The 11,172-nt window shown below is 37.3% G+C and overlaps 1 protein-coding gene across 2 annotated transcripts; it reads left to right on the top strand.

Moving 5' to 3' along the window:
* Positions 1-2: 2 nt before the first annotated feature.
* LOC102291626 (ras-related protein Rab-27B) lies at positions 3-7,977 on the top strand. Of its 2 annotated transcripts, none has more exons than XM_005949090.3 (6): positions 3-1,369; positions 1,484-1,656; positions 2,940-3,025; positions 5,296-5,399; positions 5,539-5,662; positions 6,788-7,977. In XM_005949090.3, the coding sequence occupies exons 1-6, from the start codon at positions 1,333-1,335 to the stop codon at positions 6,975-6,977; spliced, it is 714 nt and encodes a 237-aa protein (XP_005949152.1). In that variant the 5' UTR covers positions 3-1,332; the 3' UTR covers positions 6,978-7,977. The 2 variants fall into 2 exon arrangements, with proteins under 2 accessions (XP_005949152.1, XP_005949153.1); XM_005949091.3 differs by having other exon boundaries at positions 4-788.
* The last annotated feature ends 3,195 nt before the right edge of the window (positions 7,978-11,172 follow it).

The raw sequence follows: 11,172 nt of genomic DNA, 5'->3' as shown, positions 1-11,172 counted from the left end.
TGATATCTTTACCGTGTGTATAAAATATATTTTCTATCATACAACATATTATAATGGTAGATGTTCATATTAAACATGGTCAAACCATTTTTTGTGAGAGGCAACCAATCTGTATGTAGTTCACGTAAAGGAAGGGGGACTTTAAAAGGAGGGGTATACTAAGCTTTTAATCCTGCTTTTAACTGTTTAAGTATATATAGAAAAGATACAGAACCTGCCCAGCAATAAAGGAGGAAATTAACTGATTCCATCAATGATCAGTAGTTAAGCTCAATAATGGAATAACTAAACTATAACCTTAAAAATTAGTATGAGCAGAAAGCCTCACTTCAGACATTACTGATTAACCTGACAGTGCTGACAATTGATATATATTTAAAGTTCTTTTTTTTTGTACCACAGCACATATAAGTGACATAGTTTTCCTTTTTAGAAATAAAACCTTTTATAGAACTTAAAAACGTCTACAGGCCGCTTTGTGTTTAGAAGCAGGATTACTTCACTGAGCCTCCAGACGTGAGGCCCGTTTTTTTTGGTTGGACCATTTCCACTTAAATCCACAGACTATCCAGTGTTCAAAGAGCCCTTTTTCCTCGTAAATAACAGCGGAAAACACAAGGGTCTGTAAACACAGCAGAAGCTGGTATTAAACTCCTCCCTGGATCACATGTAGCACAGGGGAAAGGTTCAGGCTATGCAATGTACCATCGAATGATGATAGTGGTTATTTATTAAGAACAAGCGGTGCAACTTGTGAACGGATGTTTTCATTTTCTCCACGTAGACTGGTAAGATTTTAAAGTTTTAATGGTTTGTGTGTGTTGAGGGTGTAGTATTGATGTTTGGACTATTTAGAAAATTACTAAAGTAATGTTTTGTGTTAATCTAGTCAGTCTTTTTGTTAATCATTAGAGGGTTAATTAAGCAGCATCCTTGTCACTTGATTGCACAGAGTAAGATATAGTAATATCTCTTTTAATGTAGTTTTTTTTAAGTACATAAGGGAGTAAGAAAAATACTTTTAACTATTTGGCATCATTAAATGGGATTTCCCATCCTGCCTTTACTGGACTACCCCCAGCTGACAGTGTAAGCAAAGCATTGCGATGACATAGTTGCGTCATGCACTGCTGAGCTGTCTGCCCATAGCTCTTTAAGTCAATAAAAGGACTTCTGTGTGCCAAACAAGCTGGGTTTTGCTAAGCAAAGTTAGAGAAAACTCTGGAGAGGCATTTGACTACTCATGTGGAAGCCAGCTCCAGTCATGTGCTAGTCCTTCTCTGATCAGTGCCTAATGAGTGGGGAGTTATGACGTCCTGCTAAGCCTGTGTGATGGTCCTACAGCCTCAGACTGAGAACTGCAGCTTAGGTTGAAGAATTTAACCTTATAAGTTGTTATTTTCCCACATGTGTCTCAACTCTCATGGTTTGGGACATGTGAAAACCAGCAAAGTGTTGTAATGTGAGCTAAACTCTGTGGCAGGTTCGGCACTCAGCTGTACAATGGCTAACTGGGACTATGACTATCTGATCAAGCTGCTGGCTCTGGGGGACTCAGGAGTGGGAAAGACCACCTTCCTCTACAGGTACACTGACAACAAGTTCAACCGCAAATTCACAACCACAGTGGGCATCGACTTCAGGGAAAAGAGAGTGGTGAGTACATGTTAATGGTATTTAAATTATAGGGAAAAAACCATTTCAAAAACTCAGTAAGGCCAGGTAAGCCTTTTACACATTTATCTTTTTAAGTATTTTATAATAATTGGCAGATAATGTTTGATACAGAAATAAGTGGCCATTAACTTTTAATAGAGTACACAACAAATTATTATTTGACAGGTTAATGTGGGATCACTAGAGTCAAGAAAGCATTCTAGTGGAGATATATTGTAGGAAATATAAAAGAAGCAAAGATATGTTTGAAGGGATGACCCCCAGACTCCCTCCAATATTGATCCCCACCAGTGAAATCTGCATCTTTAATATCAAATGTTATTTAAAATGTTTTTGTTGTCTTTGTGTTAACAGTCATATGTGGTCTTTTTTTGTTAGTTTGTTTGTTTGTTTCACTGACTTCTTGCAGCAAGTCACAATAAATTGAGGCGTTCAGGTTGCTCTATTTTAGTAGAACTTTTCACATTTATTGAAACTATTTTAAATTTTACAAGAAAGACAAAGAAAAATCTGCAAATACTCACTGGACTAAAAAACTATCTCAATCTGAGAGTGTTCTTCTTACTTAAAACAATAATAAAGAAAAAGTATGCATATAGAGGGTAAAATTATTTTCTGGCTTCATCGTCTGTTAGAAAAAATGTGTTAACTCAGGTTGTTAGTAACATGGTAATAATCTATTGAAGAAAATCTAACTGAATGTCTAATAAACACTTAGACGTGCCAAACTCGTCTTAGGGAAATAATTAAAACAAAATAGAGAATTACAAATCAAAAGTTTAATACTTTCTTCTTGAAAAAATATAACAAAGAACAAAATGAAATCCTGTAAATCCTTATTGAGTAAAACCACGATTTTGAAGCTGAAGTAGCAACCCTAAATGTATTTTTCCTGATGTAATCAGCTATACTGAAAATGCTAGGTTTTTATGTTATATGAAAATCTCTGTAGTCAAGTCTGTAGCCAAGAGAAAAAAGACGTCTCTATTTGCTGCTTATATGAAACTAAAACATTAGTGTGGTATTATGTTGCCAGTACAGCTATGGTCACGTTGAGTTTTGTCCATAAAGTAGACCTGTTATATCAAATTATCTATTTTGCTTGATCCCTATCATAAGTGTAACTGTGTTGCATCCGTCCACGCATCCTGCTAATCCAAAGAAATGACACAAAACGTAAAATAGAAATCGTGTAATTTGGTTTGGATGTGGAGCATTTTGAACTTTTTGAGTTGATTACTGGGCTCTGTGTATTGCTTTAGGTTTATACGGGGACAGGTGTAGATGGGGCAACTGAGAAGAACTTCAAAGTTCACCTTCAGCTCTGGGACACAGCAGGACAAGAGAGGTAATCATGAAATTTTTCTTTGTTTCATAATTCATAGTTAATATTTCATAAATAAGTGTGTGTGTGGAGGATCGAAGCATTATTTATCATTTTAAAACTCTTTGCACCTGATAATTAATTCCTCACACCTGGTTTATGTAGTCCATTTCATGTCCGGAATGTCCAAATTTAGCTGTCAGGCACATGATACATGATGTGGTTGCAAAACCAGCTTAATTCTTCACCCTCCACTAACAGTCTTGACAGGTGGTATAAGGTGTTTGCCTTGATATACTGTGTTTGGTTTCCTCCAAGCTAAACACTATATTGTGCATTATGGACAAACATCTCTGCTTTGGTGTCATCTGTCCAAAAGATATTGTTCCTGACATCTTGTCATTTGTTCTGACATGTTCTTTTTAGAGAGAACAACTCTTGTTCAGTCTTTTGCTAATTGTATTGTCACAAACTTTCAGTGTTGGGGAGTAACGGAATACATGTGCCGGTATTCAGAATGCAGTTACTTTGTTGAAATAAATGGATTACACAGCGGTCTTTTCCTGCTTTATATGTTAAGCTATGCCCTCTCTATTTTTGGTAATTCCACACTGGTGGGAACCCAAACAAATCACATTAAGAGACTCTGTCTGTGTCTCAATCTCACGACCCATGTCACCCCTACTTGCAGCCCCATACAACGATGTGAAGGAATATCTTTATTATTCAAAACATTATTTAATATGAAGGCAACAGGCAGAGTGTTACAGGCATAGCCCTAAAGGATGTAGCCTCATGGGCAGTGTAGTCCGTGCTGCAGGGAGAAGGCACTGCCATACTCATTATCTGTCTGTGTGCAAGGGAGGGAGAAAAAGAAGAGTGGAAAAGTACGAGTTGTCACCGACCAGAAACGGGAGCTGGAAGCATGTAAATATAAAAATAACCACTGCAGCCAAAAAGAGAGCCTGACGAGCCCAGTTGTAAGTAAGCTATTAAGGCTCGACTGTACACTGTGTTCGTGTTTTCCTTCAAAATAACAATAAGTTCAGTTGGAGCAGCCTTTCAACGCCTCTCTCTGTCTCTCGCAAAGTTGACCCAGAAAACAAAGTAAAGCTAGTTTTCGGCTATGAGCCCGACACAGAACCCGACGTATTAGCCAGAGGTCCCTTTACTACGGTTCGGAGCTGCTGACCTGTTTTATAGTTCGCTACAAAAAATGCAGCCTTACCTAATGTCCACCCTACTGTTTCTCATTTTATATTAAGATTTAAAAATCTAGTTAGTATTGGTATGGCGAGTAGCCTTCAGTAATAGTAATAAATCACACAGCAATAGTACATTCATGTAGTTGTAAAAAGCATGATAATATATTAAGTAATCCAAAGTATTCAGAATACGTTACTCTCATTGAGTAATGAAACGGAATACGTTACAATATACATTTTGGGGCATGTATTCTGTAATCTGTTGTGGAATACATTTTAAAAGTAACCTTCCCAACGCTGTAAACCTTAGCATGCTAACTGAGGCCTGTAGAGTCTGAAATTTGGCGCTTGTCTGAATTTGTTGTTTGATCTGAGAAAGGTTGTAGGATTGTGCTAACTCACCCTTCAATGCTCCAGACAAGCAAAATGCAATAGATTCTGCATTTAAAGAGATCCTCACACTTGCTGATGATCAGTTGATTAAATGTATTTGATTAGCAGCCTCCTGCTGCTACTTACCTTCCTGTAGAAGCACTAAAGGTGTAATCAGGACTGCATAGTTCTTACTTTAGTGTAGCCACTCTGATGTCACCCACTTGTTACTGAAGTCCTATTTCTTTGAGCCCTCTCCATCATAGCTTTATGAAACCAGACACCATGTGTACAAGGTGGCACAGACTTTATCAAGTAACCCACACGTTCATAAGGTAGTGGCTAAAGCATACTCTGCTTTTATCATCATACGTAATATTACGCTAAGACTTGAAACTAGTGATAAAGACCCTAAACTGGAATAACTTTTGCTGAGGCCACTGAAAAACCAAACTGAAAGCTATTTTCTCTTCTTGGAACCAGAGTAGTTACCTCCTAGAAACAATGCAAGTAACATCTTCCATCCTTTATATACAGTCTGTGCTAAGAAAAAACAATTTTAGCCTTGTGGGTCTGCTGGGGATGCAGTTACAGAAATCCCAAACGCCAGTAGGATTCTTGGGACCATGAATGTTGTATTGTATTTAAATCCATTCAGCAGGTGCTTAGACATGTCACTTTGACATCTGCTTTCTAAAAAATCTGCTTTTTCTTTAGGTTCCGCAGCCTCACCACAGCTTTCTTCCGAGATGCCATGGGCTTCCTGTTGATGTTTGACTTGACCAATCAGCAAAGTTTCCTCAATGTCAGAAACTGGATGAGTATGTTTCCACTGAGCCCCCTGTTCTGCTTCCAATCAATATATTTAGTTTTATGTTGCTGCACAGATAATAATCTCGACTGATTCTGAGTTTCTTCTCATGTATGCTGAGGCTTTGCGTGGCTTCCTCTGTGTTTCAGGTCAGCTGCAGGCCAACGCGTACTGTGAGAGTCCAGATGTGGTGTTGGTGGGTACCAAGGCAGACGTCAGAGACATGAGAAGTGTTCACGCCAGGCAAGCCAGAGATCTGGCAGACAGATATGGGTAAGGCCTTACAAACACTGTATTAATCATAAAAATATGTCTGTACCCATAAAGAGACATAATAGTGTACTTTCATACTTGTTTTTTCATTTTTCTTTCCTCTGCGCAAACATAATTATGGCTGCTGTTTGTTTGTTTATTAATACTGCCATGGTATTAAATTAATAACCAAACTTCATGTGACAACAGTTTACAGTTTTGTGTATGACTTTTATTGATCTTATGTCCTGTTTTATTTTTTTAATATTCAGAAGACTTATTAAACCTGACGTTCTACCACATTAAATATAAGGTTACTGTAACCTTTTTATTGCTATTGTTCTGTGGTAAATTATTATTTTATGAATTGTTTTTACTCATTTTAGCTTCTCCAATTTTAGTAGGTCTCTCAAAAAACTTTCCCTTGGCCTTCATACATTATCACCTGATTCTAGTAACGATGCCAAGTGTACAACATAAAAAAGACATCCAGTGTGTCCTACTAGATTTCCTACAGATTTATAAATGACAGATGAGAAGGGGATAACTTTTGGACTTTTTGCTGATTCGTACACAATATCCATTATTATGAATAGATGAAAGTGGTTGCCTGAACTGATGAGTTCATTTGAGCCAGAAGTGTGAATTATCCCAAACGAGACCCCATTTTCCAAGCTGAAGCCCAAAGGGGCTTTTCAGCATGACCTACAAATACAAACTGACAGTGGGATCATTATATTTTTACAGCCTAATTGCTGAGAAAGACATTATCAGCCAAACCAAAACGAAATGACACTTTATTAAAATTGTTTGCTATCACTACTCTGGTGCCATTTTAAATTTTAAATTTAATATCATTTTATATTTATATAGCTTCATCTGGTAACTGTGACTTAGAAGTTTGTGTTTTCCACAGGTTCATGATGAGTTAATGAGTTCAGATTAGAAATTATTTTCTCTTTTCCTTGAAGATGACGGAAATCTAGTTTTAATTCTGTCACCATAAGATGGTGCTGGTCAACAGTTTTCCCTGATCTTGGATCTGTAAAAAAAACTTTTACAGCAAAGACTTATTTTGGATTGTAAAACAATCATTTTTAAGATCAGCTAATGTTTTTGGTTTTTTTTGTTCCACATTCTCCTAAGCATCCCGTACTTTGAGACAAGTGCAGTGACGGGTGCTGATGTGGACCTGGCGGTGACCACCCTGCTGAATTTGGTGATGAAGAGGATGGAGCAGAGCACATACGGGGGCCAAGGCTCAGAACCCAATGGCAGCCCCGTCTCCAGCCATGAAGTGGAGGAGGCATCTGTGAGGAGCAGGTGTGCCTGCTGATGTTGCAACCACCAGCTCCTCTTTTCTCTTTTACACCATATATCACTGCATTTTGAGATCCTACCATTTTCTCGAGATCTACAACAGCCTGTGAAATGAGACATTTGAGATCCTAAAACCAAGCAAAATATAAGCCCATACTGTACATGAAAGGAGAAGAGCTTTGGAAAGTTTCATTTAAAGCGTTATTATTGTTACAGTATAAATTCGTCTTCTAGTGTTATTTATTCACACACTTTGTATTGTCAGAAACAACATAAAAGAAAACTGCAAAATGAAACAACTGTATGTCCACTTATAAAAAACTGCAGTACTATGTAAAAGTCTTGAACCCCTTATTTCTTTATATTTTGCATCCAAGGAGCCAAACTTTCTTATTATGTTGGTCTTTACTTTCTGAAGGTCATTCAAAGTTTTTCTTTGGACACTGGCTGTTTTTAACACATTATCTGAAGAATGTTTATTTAAGCCACTTTAGCCTGACTTATAATCATTCACCGGAAAATATGCAACTCAACAGATGAGCCAGTATTGTGTCTACACATAGGAAACAACTTGGCAAATAACCAGTCAATACCCGTGTCTTTCAAGTTCTTTCTTTACGATTGAAAACTCAATTTCTTACTTTTTAAACTGCATTTCCATATATGTCTGTTTGAAAAACATTCCTGGCCCTTATTCCCATTTTCAAGTAAAGTAGTGGTCCAAAGACTTACACAGCTCTGTGAACAGGTCGAATATTGGCTCTTTTGACATGTTTGTACAAACACACCACAGATAAAGATATGGGTTCAAACAAATGCCCCAGAGTAATTTTTATAATTCAAAAAAATAATTAAAAATATAGATAGATACAAAACAGATAGAAAAAGTAAGTACACACTGATACATTTATCTTTCTTTAAGTGTAAAATTAGGTGGTTGGGTTGCTAGTGTTTTGAAGAACTTTATGCAGTGATATTTAAACATGTGGTCTGTCTTATTTAAACCTTTGACATCTTGGGTGTGTTGTTCTTTTTGTCATTGAAATGTGCGGTGTGAGTATCTGAAGAACTCTCAGACTTTTTACAGAATCCTGTGAAATCTTTTGAAATGATCATTCCACTGTGAAGTAAATCATATACCAGTGGCAAATATAGTCCCCAAAACTCAGTCGTAGGATGTGCAGGTAACTGTTGGTGCCAGTGCGTACATGTCTACTCTCCAAAGAGGCTCAGAATGCTGATAAAGACAAAAGCCTTCTCTGGGCATACAAAATCTAGGAAAGAGAAGACCAAAGGGTGCTTTCCAGAGGAAAGTCATACTAAGTGTGATGGATGATGTTGGAAATTATCTGGTCTGGGGTTGCTTTGCTGCCTCAGGCAGCTGGTAGTCAATGATTCCACTCAGTCACAGATAATGTGAGGAAAGTTGTCTAAAAGTGGAAGTTAAAATTATCCAAATCCACTAACTGTATATAAAAGATGGACATAGCCTCTGGCTCTGAATGCCAATTCCAAAAGACTTCCCATTCCAAAGACGTTTTGGGGGGAAAAGGCCCTTGGCTTTCAATAAACATTTTCTTGATTAATTTATGGGCTTGTGGCAATTTCCAGTTATATTAAACACACCCAGAAGTTCATATGTTAAAATGTAACATTTGTGATTAAAGATTTTTGATTTACAAACTGTAGATCCTGTTGTAGTCAGATCCAACACTGGGCTGGTAAGGTGTAGTTTTAAAAAGGTGTGATGGCAATAGTGAAAATACCCAGTGTGGGGCTTCACAAGAGGACTTCACTAGCCACTTACATACAGTCTATGTGTGTCCTAAGCACCACTGCAAATCCACCCAGGAACGGTTGGAGGGTTAATAACAGTGTGAAATAGTCTATGCAATAAAACCTTTGAGCATTTTAGCATCTTGCAAATAGAGGAATCTTGCATGGAACAGTAGTAAAAACGCAAGAAGCTGAAATTCGGGGACAATAAAAATGTCTCTACATGTAAAGTATATGTGACTTTATGTGTAGCCACTATTTCAAGCAGAATAAGATTTTTGTGTGTGTAAATATATTGCAAAGCCAGCAATTTCATTTAGTTTATGTAGTTGTTGTTAGTTTACTTTTTAAAAAAAATATTTTAATCTCCAAATGGGTCATACCAGAGAAAAATACTGTTTATTTGACACGTTGAGGCATTGATGGAAGGAATATGCAGGCACATAATGTATATTTATCATGGAATATAATCAAAAAACATTTACTGTAGGACATGGTTTCTTACTTGGATGATTGCTGTTGATCGAACAACCAGGATAGTACAGTCACTTACATGATTTATGACTTTTATACAACATGTACATAAGCAGCATAATGGAACAAAATCGCCATGCAGATCAAACACAAGTACAGAAATGTTAAAGGGTTGTTAAAGAACAAATCCTGTATAGTGCTCAATTTGGAATAAACACATTTAATGTTTAGGTAATGCACATCACTGTCTGGTCATTTAAACATACTGTAATGCACAAAAAATATATATTACTCTGACTGGAATACAATCATCACAGAGTTTCTTGGCATCAGCATATTTTACACACATTCTGCACATTGATTTTTAATGTTACGAGAAATTTTCTTAGAGGAGGAAGTGCCCAGCAGTATACCAGTGGATATTTCCAACAAATAACTCTGAAGGAGGACATTCATAGCTTTACAAGGAAATTCTACAAATGTAGTTAATTAGGGAAATCGCTGCAAAACAGTGGCCATTAGGCAAGTGTCAGCCCTAAAAACCTCAAATGTTTGTGGGGTTACCCTAGTGTTCTGAAGCCAAAGTGCCTCAAACTTGTATTCCTTTTGCATCCAGCAGGGGGCGACTCCATTGACTGCAAAAAGACTTCCTGTCCTATTACATAGAAATATGGAAAAACACCCTTCGCTCCTTCAGTCTGTGACATTTATAAACATTTTTATCATTACTTAATCAACTCAATGGGTTAGTTTTGTAAGTCATGATCAGGATATTGCAAGTCGTTAGCCAATGAGAATACATGTACGCAGCCAGATCCAGCCCTCACTTGCCACAGGCAGTCTCAAAACACCAAGGTGGTCACGGCGAAAACACTTAGCTTGAGGCTTCATATTAAGACTTTACAAATCAGTGGAGGTGTGCAGGGCTGCCACTTTCATTTTTTATACTGTCTACTGCCATTAGTTGTCATAGAGCTTTCACAAATCAGTTTCCATTATTTCTTTTAAGCACATGGTCTTTGGTGTACCTACAAAACATTCAGTGAAGGGACTGCTTAAATTATTCTTACACATCTATAACAATCAAAGTCCTAAAATTTGGCTGTCTTTTTACAAGATGTGCAATTTCATGGTTGTTGCTTTTAATGTCGTGACTGCACTGTGATTTAAAGATTAGACACACAAGTTAACGATTTGAATTAGTTCGTTTGAACAAGACGAAAGAACAGACACTACATATGGTAAATGTGCATGACTGCATTTCTCTGTGTGTTAAACCTCAGCCTAAGCTGGAATTTGCAACAAGGAGCACATGTTGCAGAGTCATGGGATGGTCATGTGGCCAGCTTTTATTGTTTGGGTCCAGTCTTCCTCACCCCCATATCCACCAGTCTGTTTCAGTCTGGCACGATAAGGTGGACTGTTTAAGACCCCAGGACTATCTACAGTTATAAAAAATAAAGCTTGTTCATTTTTAAGTTGATCTGTAGAAGTTTGGTCCCATGTGGAATACAGCGTTCTTTTTAGCCTTCAAACAGCTCTCATACAAAGACACCAGTGATATTCTTAAGGAATACACCACCAGGAATACAAACAATAGCAAATGACTAAATTTTACCCTTCAAAAAGGTTGTATAAAACTAGCCTAAAAGATCTGTTAGTGCCTCACATGCATTACCACTTAAATATTTCATGCTGTTTGTACAAGATGCAATAAGCCATATAACATTCATTCATTTTATCTTGCATCACGAATATTGAATTTGATACAGTTACGGTAGGAATAAAGAACATTTCTTCAGTCAACAAAATAGTGAAGTTCAATCGTCGTTTGGGACATAGTGGGAAACCTCAAGATCGGTTATTATTTAAAAAAGTTCTATTTCCTGATGTTTTAAGCCACACTTGAGCCATGATTTACATCACAAGGTGGTCCGAGTCTGGTAGCCCCTGGTCAAAAA

The sequence above is a fragment of the Haplochromis burtoni genome, unplaced genomic scaffold (genome assembly GCF_018398535.1).
Source record: "Haplochromis burtoni strain Fernald_Lab_line unplaced genomic scaffold, NCSU_Asbu1 Contig_634, whole genome shotgun sequence".
NCBI classification, from domain to species: Eukaryota; Metazoa; Chordata; class Actinopteri; order Cichliformes; family Cichlidae; genus Haplochromis; species Haplochromis burtoni.
The sequence above is the reverse complement of the archived record's forward strand: the minus strand, read 5'-3'. Positions and strand labels throughout refer to the sequence as shown.

Coding starts and splice junctions, on each gene's coding strand:
- LOC102291626 (XM_005949090.3), top strand. CDS start 1,333: ATGGTCCTACAGCCTCAGACTGAGAACTGCAGCTTAG. Junction 1,370..1,483: donor GACTGAGAACTGCAGCTTAG/GTTGAAGAATTT, acceptor ACTCTGTGGCAG/GTTCGGCACTCAGCTGTACA. Junction 5,400..5,538: donor CAATGTCAGAAACTGGATGA/GTATGTTTCCAC, acceptor TCTGTGTTTCAG/GTCAGCTGCAGGCCAACGCG.